This window comes from Muscardinus avellanarius, assembly GCF_963383645.1.
Source record: "Muscardinus avellanarius genome assembly, chromosome: 1".
Lineage (NCBI taxonomy): Eukaryota > Metazoa > Chordata > Mammalia > Rodentia > Gliridae > Muscardinus > Muscardinus avellanarius.
Genome location: NC_137786.1, coordinates 168,320,648 through 168,334,066, shown reverse-complemented (window position 1 = coordinate 168,334,066; position 13,419 = coordinate 168,320,648). Strand labels below are relative to the sequence as shown.

At 39.5% G+C, this 13,419-nt stretch overlaps 1 protein-coding gene and 1 pseudogene across 3 annotated transcripts in view; one reads left to right on the top strand and one right to left on the bottom strand.

The window, feature by feature from the left end:
- Positions 1-9,941, top strand: part of ANKRD42 (ankyrin repeat domain 42) — a gene marked incomplete at both ends in the record, with an annotated part of 39,953 nt that extends 30,012 nt beyond the window's left edge. For both annotated transcript variants that reach the window (XM_080714041.1, XM_080714040.1), the window contains 3 exons: positions 5,221-5,347; positions 8,677-8,821; positions 9,855-9,941. In XM_080714041.1, the coding sequence (XP_080570167.1) occupies positions 5,221-5,347; positions 8,677-8,821; positions 9,855-9,941 (359 nt within the window). The remainder of the gene's footprint in view (positions 1-5,220; positions 5,348-8,676; positions 8,822-9,854) is intronic.
- On the bottom strand, positions 2,109-2,968 carry LOC308275705 (small ribosomal subunit protein uS5-like; annotated as a pseudogene). The gene has a single exon. The product of its transcript is annotated as a small ribosomal subunit protein uS5-like (transcript).
- Positions 9,942-13,419: the final 3,478 nt, after the last annotated feature.

The following is a 13,419-nucleotide window of genomic DNA, read 5'->3' as shown; positions in this document are numbered from 1 at the left end:
AATTATTTTCATAAAATTTTGGAGGCTAGCAGTCCTGGATCAAAATTTAGCAACATTATTTTCTGGTGAGGAGGCTCTGATTTTGAGATGGCCATGTTCTCAAATGGCAGAGAGAAAGAGTGAGTAAGTATGAAGGCACTCATCCTTGGCCCAGCACCCTACCCTCCTGCCACCTAACTATAATTACTTCCCATATATCCTCTCTCCAGGTAACGTCACATTAGAAGTTAGAGCTTCTACATAAGTTCATAACTGATGGACAAGCAATTAAAGTATTCTAAATTAGTCAGTGAGCAAAGATGGGAATTCTTTTTTTCTCTCTAGGGGAAGGTTATTAGGTTGATGCAAATAGATACCCAGAAGCCAGCAGGAAGTGGCTTTTCTTAGTATTTTATTTATTATTGAACATACTGGAATTAATCTGAAGTCTAAGAATTGCAGAAAATGAATTTCTATATCATTTTTGTTGGTGATTCAGCTACTGACATATAACTCTCCTACCAGAATTTTTATTCTACAAAATAAAAATTTTTATTCTATGATGAGTCTCAGATCCCTTTAGAATTTCTTGATAGTTTTATTTTAAAATAGCTTTATTGAGATATAATTTATATACCATTTTATTTACTCTTTTTTATGGTGCTGGGGATTTAACCCAGGGGCATTCTACCTTTGAGATACATTTCCAGCCCTGTTTTCTATTTTGAAACAGGATCTCATTAAGTTGCAGGGGGCCTCACTAAGTAACTGAGGCTGGCCATGAACCTGCAATGCTCCTGTCTCAGCCTCCAAAGTACTGGGATTACAAGTGTGCATCACCATGCCCAGCATATTTAAGGTGTACAATTGAATAATCTGTATTCACAGATTTGTGCAAACCATTATTACCACAAACAAGTTTATGTCATATCTATAATCCAAAAAGAACCCTCACCTCCCATTAGTAGTAACTCTCCATTATCCCCCTCTCCCAATCTCCATCTCAAGGCAACTGCTGATCTACTCTCTGATTCATAGATTTGCCTATTTGGGGCTTTTTTCTTTTTTGGTAGTAGGGATTGAACCCAGGGACATTCTACCTTTGAGCTATACCTGCAACTCAGTTTTAATTTTTATTTTGAAACAGGTTCTCATTAGGTTGCAGAGGACCTCACTAAGTCCCCGATGTCTTAGATGTGTTTTTGTTGGTGACACTGATAATGAACAAGAGCTTAGAACTACAGAGAATGTAGTTTATCAAGTCGGATTCAGTTCTTTTGAAATTATTTGAGAAGGACATATTTATGAAGTGATCACTGTTAAAAAGTCAAGAAATTTTAAAAGTTGTTTCAGGAAAGACCAAGAACATGGCTAGAACAGTTTCTTTCCTAGTGTGGTGTTTGATACAAATAAGCTTGTAGCATTCTTGCCTCATGGTGAGGCTCACTGGTCCCCAGTTAGGTAGGGTGCCTGCAGCTAATGAAGGGAAGTCATATGCCATTTTATTGTAGCTATTTAATTTTACTCCAGGGGAGAATTCACTTCTTGGGACACCAGTTTTTTCTTTTCCTTTTCTTTCTTTTCCTTTCCTTTCTTTTCTTTCCTTTTTCAGTAGCACCTACAGGAGATTTGTTTACTTTCTTGTGCTTCTAGACTTCCTGGAAACAAGTCTCAGTTCAGGGAATTTTTTAGTGGCTTATGTTAGGGTTATTTATTCTAGAGCCTATAGCCATTTGAGGCTTGGCACCTGGCTCAAGATTCTTGTCACGTGTCGCCTAGCCTCCATGAGGTCATTTTCACTGCCAAGCCACTCACTGTTGCTCAGGGACATAATTTCCATCTTTGATGGAGATCCTGTGAATATCATAGGTACTCTTTTAATACATGGTAATTTGTATTGTTTATTGGAAAGTTTCCCCTTTATTGAGTTGAAATCTCTCTTTATCAGGAACAGAATAAGTCTTTCAAACTACAGCCTTTCAAATATTAAAAAATAGTTATACAAGATAAATCACCATAGCTCTTTCATTCTTTTTATTCTTTTTATTCTTTTTTATTTTTATTTTTATTATTTTTATTATTTTTATTTTTACAAGTTCCATTCACTTTATTTTTGTGGTATGAAAATCCTATGTCATAGCCACAGCTGGAGCTTGGGTCCTCTGCACAGAGACTCTGGTATGGGTTTTTACAAGATGGTCCGTGAACTCCTGATAGGGAGATTTGGTAAACACTGTCTCTTTCCAGAGATCTGGGGTCAGGTAGCTATAGGTCTTTGAGATGGCATCAAAGGTGGCCTTGGCAAAGTTGCCCAAAGTGGCAGTGCAGCCCCTGGCAGAGGTATAGCAGTCGTCAATCCCAGCCATCATCAGCAGCTTCTTGGGCACAGGGGCTGACACGATGCCAGTGCCTCTGGGGGCGGGATGAGGCACACCAGCACAGAGCCACGGCGTCCTGTCACCTTGCAAGGGACAGTGTGGGGCTTGCCGATCTTGTTCCCCCAGTAGCCTCTCCGCACAGGGATGATGGAGAGCTTGGCCAAGATGATAGCCCCTCAGATGGCCGTGGCTACCTCCTTAGAGCACTTGACACCCAGGCCAACGTGACCGTTGTAGTCCCCAATAGCAACAAACGCCTTATACCTGGTCCGCTGGCCAGCACGGGTCTGCTTCTGCACAGGCATGATCTTCAAAACTTCATCCTTGAGTGATGCACCCAAGAAAAAGTCGATGATCTCAGACTCCTTGATGGGCAGGGAGAAGAGATAAATCTCCTCCAGCGACTTGATCTTCATGTCCTTAACCAGGCGACCAAGCTTGGTGACGGGAATCCACTCCTTGTCCTCAGCTTTGCCCCCCGGCCACGTCCCCGACCCTGACTGTGACCCTGGAGGCCGCTGCCAAAGCCTCCGCGGAAGCTGCCACGGCCTGCCATGCCTGGGCCCCCGGGCCCTCCGGGCCCTCCCCGCTGCACCGGTGTCATCCGCCATTTGGTGTTTTCCAGGAGAAGCTTTTTTATTGTTTTTTAAATTGAAGTGTTGGTGATCGAACTCAGGGCCTCATGCCTGCTATGCAAGTGCTCTACCACTGAACTACGTCTCCAGCCCCTTTTCAGTCTTTTCTTATGTGACTTTTTATTTTTTCTAATCCCATCTTCCACCTTGCTTACTAGTAGTTATGGTGATTCCCAATCCTATATACTCAGATTTGTCTGAGGAACTTTTATTAAGTACAGATACCTGAATTTGTAGGTCTGGCATGGGCTCAAGCATATACATCTTTAAAAAGCACCGCACTTGATTCTGGTGATTGAAGTTTGGAACCTGCAACTTTAACCTATTGATACATTCATCAGAGTAGTGTTAGGAAAAGGCTGTAATTTGCTAATTTACAAATGAAGTTTTTGAATTTTTCATGACTTACGTGTGTGTGTGTGTGTGTGTGTGTGTGTGTGTGTGTGTGTGACTAGGGATTGAACCCAGGGCCATTTACCTCCAAACTGCACCCATAGCCTGATTTTTTTTTTTTTTAATTTTAGTTTGGAAACAGGGTCTCACTAGGTTGCTGAGAGATCTTTAAATTGCCAAGGCTGGCTTTGAACTTGTGATCCTCCTGTCTCAGCATCCCAAGTACTGGGATTACATCCATGTGCCACCATACTTGGCTTGAGTTTTTGAATTTTTGTACTACTCTTTTTTTTCATTACTTGGATCAAACCCAGGAGCATTCTACTCCAAGCTGTACCCCACTCCTATTTTTTATTCTTTATTTTGAAACAACGTCTCATTAAATTGCAGAGGACCTCACTGAGTAGCTGAGACTGGCCACAAAACTGCAATTCTTCTGTTTCAGCCTCCCAAGTACTGGGATTATAAGCATGAGCCACCATACCCAGCTCTGAATTTTATACTTTTGATATTTTGGTCCATATAATTGTTTTTATTGAGAGGGTCTCTTCTGTGCATTGTATAAGTAACAACCTAGATTCCACTGGCCCACCCTCCCTGCCCCCGAGATGTGACAAGCTCATGTCCTATGGGTGAGAAAAATTATCCCAGGTTGAGAACCACTGCCATAAAGGATAGAAAAGAAGAAAAGATAGCTGTGATAGTTGGAGAATGATTCAAAGTGGCTTAAAAAAAAACACACTTCCCCCTTTCCGTATTATCTTTTATAGGTATTATAAGTAACTAATTTGGGGCTGGATTAGGCTTATTTTAAATGAATTAAACTGGGCATGGTGGTACACACTTGTAATCCCAGCATTTGGGAGGCTAAGACAGGAGGATCACCATTCACAGACAACCTCAGCTACTTGGTGAGGCCCTTTGTAACTCAGACCCTGTTTCAAAATAAAGAATAAAAAATAGGGCTGGGAGTGTAGCTTGGAGGTAGAATGACCCTGGTTTCCATCCCCAATATAAAATTAATTACATATACTTTAGTGTTTCTAATTTTTTTTTTTTTTTTTTGGTGTTACTGGGGATGGAATCCTTCTACCTCTGGGTTATACTCCCAGACGTATTTTATATTTTTATTTGGAAACAGGGTCTCTTAAGCCAGTGAGGCTGGCTTCGAAACTGCGCAATCCTCCTGTCTCCGCCTCCCAAGCATGGGGATTACAAGAGTGTGCCACCACGCCTGGCTAGTGTTTCTGATTTTTTGACATACAGTAGATTATGTAATATATTATATCTTATAATATATTATAATCTTAAAACACTGCAAGTCATCTTTTTTTTTTTTTTGGTGGTACTGGGGTTCCTGGAAGCCCTTCTACCTCCGGGCTACAGTCCCAGACCTATTTTTACATTTTTATTTTGGAAACAGGGTCTCCTAAGCCAGCGTGCGTGGCTGCCTTTGAACCTGCGCGATCCTCCTGTCTCTGCCTCCCAAGCGTGGGGATTACAAGCATGCGCCACCATGCCCGGCTCAAGTCATCTTTAAACCATCTTGTCCTTATCATTTGCAGTTGTAATAATCTAATACATGCTCCAGCAGCAAAAACAACAACAACAACAGCAACAAAATTCCTACGTTTACGTTTTATTTCATTGCTTGCTCATCTGGACATTGTGTTACTGATATTTATCCTTTTATGTATGTACCACTCTTCCTTCAACTCCTTCCCAAACCACACAGGCGGTGGCAGTAGAAGAAAATGCTTGAGAGGGCTGATACTGTGTGAACACATAAGCTGTTATCTGTCTAAATTAGGTTCTTATTCAACTCTGTCTTGCAGTGAGAGCTTACAAGAAAATTGTAGAGTTGAGACGCTTGCTGGAAATTGCTGAGAGCAACTATAAACACTTGGGTGGGATAACAGAAGAAGATCTAAAGCAGAAGAAAGAACAGCTGGAGTCTAAGAAGTAATGTTAAAACTTTAATGATTTGTATTTAGTTACCTCCCTAAGTGCCACGTGAAGCTTTGTTGAACAGCAGCTTGTTCTTTCATCTTGACAAAGGGTATTGGGTTCCATCCTTCTTCTCTTCCAAGTCTCCAGATGGAGGAGCTTAGATTTTTTAATACTTTCATTGGTGCATTGTAATTACACACAGTAGTGTAGTTCAAATTGATTTAAACACACACGCACACAGCACTTGGTGTGTTTCTCTCTGGTTCCCACTCCAGTACCCCTCTCTCTTCATACATGTTAGTGAGATTGATAGTGATTCCTTCAGCATTATTTGAGCTGTTTCTTTCATCATTTCTCACTTTTTCCCTTCTTCTCCTCCCTCCCCCAGTACCCCTCCACTCTTCTACTAGTCTCTTTCATTTATCTGAAGTCCCTTTTGACTCTTACTTTTTAGTCTAGCTTCCATATAGGAGAGAAATACATATGCACCTTGACTTTCTGAGACTGGCTAATCTTATTTAGCTTTATATTTTCTAGTTCCATTCATTTTTTTGCAAATGACATAATTTTGTTCTTCTTTGTGGCTGAGTAAAATTCCATTGTGTGTATGAGTTAAAATTTTTAAAATGTGATAAACTACACAAAATATAAAATTTATCTTCTCAACTGTCTTTAAGTATATAGTTTAAAGTGTTAAGTATATTCACATTATAATGCAACTAAATCTTCAGAACTCTTTTCATCTTGAAAAGCAATGTTCTTTGAGAAGTTGTAAAGGATTTTTTTTTTTGCAACCACAACTATTTTAAGTGTTTCAACCAGCACAAGTGATATAGCCTCTAAACATCCCCATCAGACTGGAATGCTCACTCACAGATATGAGACCCACTCCTGTGCCTGTTGATGGTCATGCCCACGAGGCAGTGAGCAGTTGTGTGTCTTCACATTTCACCTCCTGTGCCTTAAATGGGCTCCCTGGATGTTGGGTACCTCTCTAGTTAATTAATGCCTGCTAGAGTCAAAGATGCCCCATGTGTCTTTCCTCCCATTGCCTCTCTGCCTGTCTGCTGTCTAGAGTAGACAGGAACAAAGTGGGAAAGAAGATGGCACTTGAAAATTAATCAGACATGGCCTGTTAAAGAGAGCCTTGAATTACATGAATTTTCTTCCTCCTCCTCTACTTTCCTGCCTTGTCCGTTGGTTTTTATCTCTTTCCTTCATACTCTTAGAATTGCCTGTTTCTCTTTCCTCCATCCTATTCTGAATCTAGCCTCAGTAAGAAGTCTGGTAAAGATATTCAAAAGTATCATCTCAGTCTTTGATAAGATTAACATTATCCTTGATGGATGACACGTAGGAATTTAAACAAGACAAAACCTAGAGCCAGAATATTCTATATCTTAATGGGATTTTAAATGCTAGGAAACTGTGGTAGAATTTTTTTTCTTTTAATTCAAGGGCTTTCTTGGTATTTCATAAATGACATTATATATCATTGCCTCTATGCTGCTTTAAATATTTTGAGATGTAGATTTTTTTTTTTATGTGTGTGTTTATTGGTCTTGGCCTAAGAGCCTAGTTGGAAGTTCTTAGATCCTTTGATTTATTTTTTGGGTATGAACATTTGATGTTAGATATAAGTGTAAAAAATTACTGGATAAATATTGATTCAGAGGATACATTTTTTATTTTTTGTTAGCTATTAGATCAAACAACAAAACATAATTAATGTCCTAGGGATGATTTTTTTCTTCTTATTTGTTGAACATGTGGGTTTCTGTAGTTGACTTTCTTTTTTCCTATCCCCAGTCTTAACCCCACACATATTTCTACCAGAACTCCTACTGTATCCTTTTGTGTGTGTGTGTATGTGGGGGGAGGTCTGGGGAGGGAACCCAGGGACATTTGACTTTCAAGCCACACCCCCTGCCCTATTTTTTAAATATTTTATTTTGAAACAGGGTCTCATTAAGTTGTGGAGGGCCTCATTAGTAGCTGAGGTTGTCCATGAACCTGCGATCCTTCGGTCTGAGCCTCCCGAATGCTGGGAATACAAGTGTGTGCCACCATGCCTGGCCATACTGTATAGTTTTAGTTTTTTCTTTTAGGGGCCTGGCACGTAACTCAGCATGCCTTGGGTATTCCAGATAAAAACCTGGTTCAAGTCACAGAAACTCTAGTCTGGATTATTGTAACACCATCCTGAAGTCTCCCCATTTCCTTTCCCTGCACCCTCACCCAAACCCCTATCATATAGCTTCTTCTAAACACCATTCAGAGTAGTATTAAAACTTTAGTGAGAGGCAGGGCATGGTGGTGCACACTTGTAATCCCCGCGCTTGGGAGGCTGAGACAGGATTGCGTAGGTTCGAAGCCAGCTTCAGCTACTTAGTGAGGCTCTCAGCAACTTAGTGAGACCCTGTTTCCAAATAAAGTGTAAAATAAGTCTGGGAATGTAGCCCGGAGGTAGAAAGCCCCTGGTTTCCATCCCTAGTACCACAAAAAGAAAAAAAAAATAAAACTTTAGTGAAATCATGTTGTTTCTTTGTCAAACCCTCCAATAACTTCCCATTTCACTGAGTAAAAGCCAAAGTCCTTACTGTCACTTATAAGACTGTTCTGCTTCCTCTTTACCTCTGACCTGCACTACTCTAGCTTTTATTCTTTAAGTTACTCCAGCCAAATTGGCCTCTGGTTTTCTTATTTTTTTCTCCCTGGGCATAATTCTGCCTTAGGGTGTTTGCACTTGTTTCTTTGTCTGGAATGCTCTTTCCCCATGTCTAAAATGTTCTCTCTCCTATTACTTTGCTCAAAGCCCCTGTTTCAATAAAGCCTTCCTTGGAAAGTGTTAATCACCTCCTCCACATTTTTATTTCACTCTTGTTTTATTATTTCCCTCCCTTAGGACTTGTTACCTTCTAATATAACATATATTTTACTTAATTATTTTTTCATACTTATATCGGTGCATTATAATCTCACATCATAATAAAGTTAACAGTGATGTGACGTACTTGCACTTGATGGGATTTCCCTTGACTCCCTTCACTTCTCACTTTCCCCACACAGGATATTGAGGTTGGCGTTAGTATACTTATTTATTTTCCTTACTGTCCACCACTAAGGTATTAGAGGGCAGATTTTGGCCTTCTATTCACTACTTATCCCTGATAGGTAGAGCAGTATTGGTTCATAGTAGATCTTTAACACATAGTTGTTGAATAAATAATTTATTTTATTTGCCTTAAATATAATACATGGATACTTTCTACTGTTACTAAAAATAGTTGTTATTTGACTTTGGAGGTTGATTGAAAAAAAAATTTTTTTTTTTTTGACAGGACCATTAAAGAGCTGCAGGGCCAGCTGGAGTATGAACGACTCCGTAGAGAAAAATTAGAATGTCAACTAGATGAATATCGAGCAGAGGTGGATCAACTTAGGGAAATACAGGAGAAAACTCAGGCCTCCAACTTCGCGGAGATGGTTGGTGTTCTTAATACATTCTTTTTCTTAAGAAATGGCATATAAGCCGGTGTGATGGCGCACACTTGTAATCTCAGCATTTGGGAGACTGAGACCGGAAGATCGCAGTTTGTAGACAGCCTCAGCTACTTGGGCCCTCTGCAACTTAGTGAGACCCCATGAACATGTGCCTTGTCCTATTACTGGAGCTTCTGTGTTCAGATCTGTCCTAACTAGGTATAGAACTTTTGTTTTTTTCTTTAATGGACTGGAGATTGAACCCAGGGGCATTCTACTACTGAGTTATACCCCAAACCTTTTTTATTTTGAAATAGGATTTTGCTAAGTTACTCTGTGCTGGCCATGAACCTGTGGTCTATCTCAGCAAGTGCTGAGATTCCAGGCTTGTACCACTATGCAGCTAGCGAATATCAGTTGTTTCTAGTTCCCTCCCTTGCTTCTTTCCATAGCATTTATTGATTTATCTGTGCTAGATCACGAGAAATACCAAGATGATGAGAGATTTTTCAGGAACACTGAGGGATGGGGCATAGTGAAAAACGAGACAAGAGCAGGTAAAGGGAGGTTGTGCAATCACAAAAGAGGGAATGGCGGAGCTGGGAAAGGTAAATCCTAGCTCCGTATGGCTTGCAAGAATCCAGATGACATACTGACACTTTCTGCATTTCAGTTAGTAGTATGTTGTGAAATATTAGTCTAAAATAGAAGAAACAAGGTGCTCTCTTTTGGGGATCCCTTAGAGATGAATGATTCTTTCAAGGTACATTCTTATGATTCAGCGCAGTCTTATGAGACAGCAAAATATGAAGAACTGATACTTCAGATTTGGGAATATACTTACATAAAATTCCCCCCAAAATTTAATCATCACTGAAAATACTCAGCATAATGATGTGAGACTGTAATGCATCAATAAAAGTATAAAAAAGAAAAAATATCCAGCATAATCTTTTCTTTTGAATAGAAAATATAGAAAAATGGAAATACGTGCTAGAATGAATATTTTATTTGACTTTTTTCCCTTTGTTTATAGGAAGATGACTCATGTGAGTCCAGCAAAGAGAAGAGGCGAGTGAAAAAAAAGGTGTCTTCTGGGGGAGTGTTTGTAAGAAGGTACTAATCAATGAAATACCTGTGAATAAACTTTCTGGATTTTTCTCTTTCATTTAACAATTTTGTACAAATGTAAATATACATTCTTCTTAGAATTATAATATGCTACTATTCTAATTATGAAGGTAGAAATGTTGTATGATACCAAAGGGATTTTTATTTTTATTTTTTTTGCAGTACTGGGGATTGAACCCAGGGGCATTGTGCCTCTGAGCTATATCCCTGGATCTATTTTTTTATTCTTTATTTGGAAATAGGGTCTCACTAAGTTGTGGAGGGCCTAAGTAGTTGAGGCTGGCTGTGAACCTGTGATCCTCCTGTCTCAGCCTTCCAAATATTGGGATTACAAGCCTGTACCACCACAGCTGGTTCCAAAGAAAATTTTAAACTACATTGATTCAGTTGTGCAATCCCTTGCAATATATATTTTATATACCTACATTAAGTTATTAGTTTTTAAGTATTCACATAAACTGTAAAGTAGGCAAGTCAAAGGAAATCAAAGAAAATCTAGTTCTAGATATTAAAATGATTAAAAATTCTATTTTGGCTCTATATTGGAATTATTTCTTTCATTTTCTACAGAGTACCTTTTTTTTTGGTGGTACTGGGGATGGAACCCTTTACCTCTGGGCTACACTCCCAGACCTACACACACACACACACACATATATATATATATTTATTTATTTGGAAACAGCGTTCTTAAGCCAGCGAGGCTGGTTTCGAACCTGTGTGATCCTCCTGTCTCCGCCTCCCAAGCGCGGGGATTACAAGTGTGCGCCATCACGTCGGGCCAGAGTACCATATTTTACTACTAGTGTGCATATAGTTCTAAAATTTTTGCTTTTTATTTTTAAAATGATATTTAAAAAACATCTACACTTTGGATAAAATATCAGACCAGTAAGTAAGTTTTAGAAAAGAACAACTTATAATAGCAACCAGGTATCTCTCAGAAAAGCTTTACGTAAAATGAAAAGCTGCTTTTATAAAAAAAAAAAATGTGAGCTGGGCATGGTGGCTTATGCTTATAATCCCAGCATTTGGGAGGCTGAGACAGGAGGATCGTGGTTTACAGACAGCCTCAGCTACTTAGGCCCTCCAAAACTTAGTGAGACCCTGTTTCAAAGAATAAAAAATAGGGCTGGGGGTGTAGCTCGGAGGTAGAATGTCCCTGGGTTCCATCCCTAGTACCACACACATACATACAAAAATGTGCTTGCCAAGAATACCCATTTAATAATTCAACTTTTTTTTGTTTGTGGTACTGGGGATGGAACTTAGAGGCATTCTACCTCCGAGCTATACCTTATATCTATCTTATTCTTTTATTTGGAAATCAGGTCTCATTAAGTTGCAGATGGCCTCACTAAATTGCTAATGCTGGCCTCAAGCCTGTGATCCTCCTGTCTCAGCCTCCCAAGTACTGGGATTACAAGTGCGCATCACCACACCCTGTTCCCCTTTGTCTTCTTGACAGTGGGTGTGGTGATGAGCCACTGGACCTTGTAGATGAGGGCAACACCAGGGAAGTTAAAACAGTGAGATTAGGGGGATCCAGGGCCCTGACCTCATGGAACTACCGCTGGAGCCCCGAGAGTCTTTAAGTCACTATGATCTAGTATTGTTGTAGCAGCTAAAGTGAAATTGTAATACAATTCCCAAAATATGTATATTTATTTATAAATCAGAGTATTGTCATGTTAGGTTAATGAAACAAAAACAAGTGAAAAGGTATTAAAAAGAGATCTAAGTTACTTTATTCTTATGACTCAGTAGACTGTACATCTCTTGAGAAAGAGTGCTTACATTGGAGACTGTTCTTGAATGAGGGTGTGCAATTTGCGGTTAAAGATTGAGGTCTAGGTGACCTTTATGCTGGGTGACTTTGAGTAACTTAGTGCCACTAAGTAAGTTTCTTCAGCTGTAAAATGAGGATAATATTATCTTCCTAAGAAAACAGCTATGGCGAGTAGGTGGGTTGATATTCTACTTGTCATATAGTCAGTGGGTTGCTGTTAGTCCTCAGTCACTTTCAGAGAGGGTGACTACTACAGCCTTTCCACTGCCTTTTTATATTAAAAATATTCTTTAAAGGATAACTTTAAGCCAGGCATGGTGGTGCACACTTGTAATACCAGTACTTGGGAGGCTGAGACAGGAGGACTGCAGGTTCAAAAACAGCCTCAGCAAGTACTGAGACTTGCATCAACCTAGGGAGATCCTGTTTCCAACTAAGAATCAAATAGTGCTGGGAGTGTCAAAGGTAGAATGCCCTGGGGGCTCTATCCCCAGTGCCACATACTCACACACAAAGTTAACTTTAAAATGTTACATATCAAAATTATCAAAGTTTGACAAAATAAACATTGTAAGCTTAAATAACCGTGACTTACGCCTAGTACTTATTTACTCTTGCCTGGTCTCTAGTCATCACAGCAGCATGAATTAGGCAGGTTAGGATTTCTTCTGTGGCCAAGAAAACAGTTAATCCTCTAGAAGGTTTCTCACTGCTCATAGAAAATTCTCCAAAGATGTAGTATTTTGAGAAACTCAGTATATGAAATAAAATGAGCATATCCAGAATCAAATATTTAAAATAGTAAAAAGTTTGGGTTAAGCTGGGCGTTTGGCGCACACTTGTAATTCCTGCGCTTGGGAGGTGGAGACAGGAGGATCGTGGAGGTTTGAAGGCAGCCTCGCTGGCTTAAGAGGCCCTGCTTCCAAATTAAAAAAATATATAAAATAGGTCTGGGAGTGTAGCCCGGAGGTAGAAGGGTTTCCAGGAACCCCAGTACCACCAAAAAAAAAAAAAAAAAAAAAAAAAAAAAAGAAGTCTGGATTAAGGACAACTGAGAAGCCTGATGTGGTGGCGCACACTTGTAATCCCTGTGCTTGGGAGGCTGAGACAGGAAGATTATGTAGGTTCGAAGCCAGCCTCAGCTACTTAGTGAGACTCTTGGCAACTTAGTGAGACCTTGTTTCCAAATGAAGTATAAAAAACTAAGTCTGGGAGGATAGCCTGGGGGTAGAAAAGCCCCTGGGTTCCACCCCCAATACCACGCACACACACAAAAAGGACAACTGAGATTTACTCATCGATATGAATATGCTGTGACCTGATTTTGATGAAGGATACAGCATTATTCAACAGGCATTTAACAGGCACATCATGTGTGTAGAGGATTTCTGGCTCATAGTGAAAAATCTATAAAATACATGTAATAATCAAAACAACTCTATACATTTTATACTAGGTATTATATACTTACACTACAGCATAGAAGTATTTTAAAATTTATTGGTTTAGGTCATTATAAAAAATAAAACAATCACCGCGATGTATCCGGCCATATAGTAAGACACTTTCAAACTCCAAACAACTGTTTTAGTAAGTAACCTTTCATTTTGTATAGAAATTTCACTGTGCAGTAATTATCAGGAAAGTTAAATACAGTTACTGTGTAGGCTGGGGAATAGTT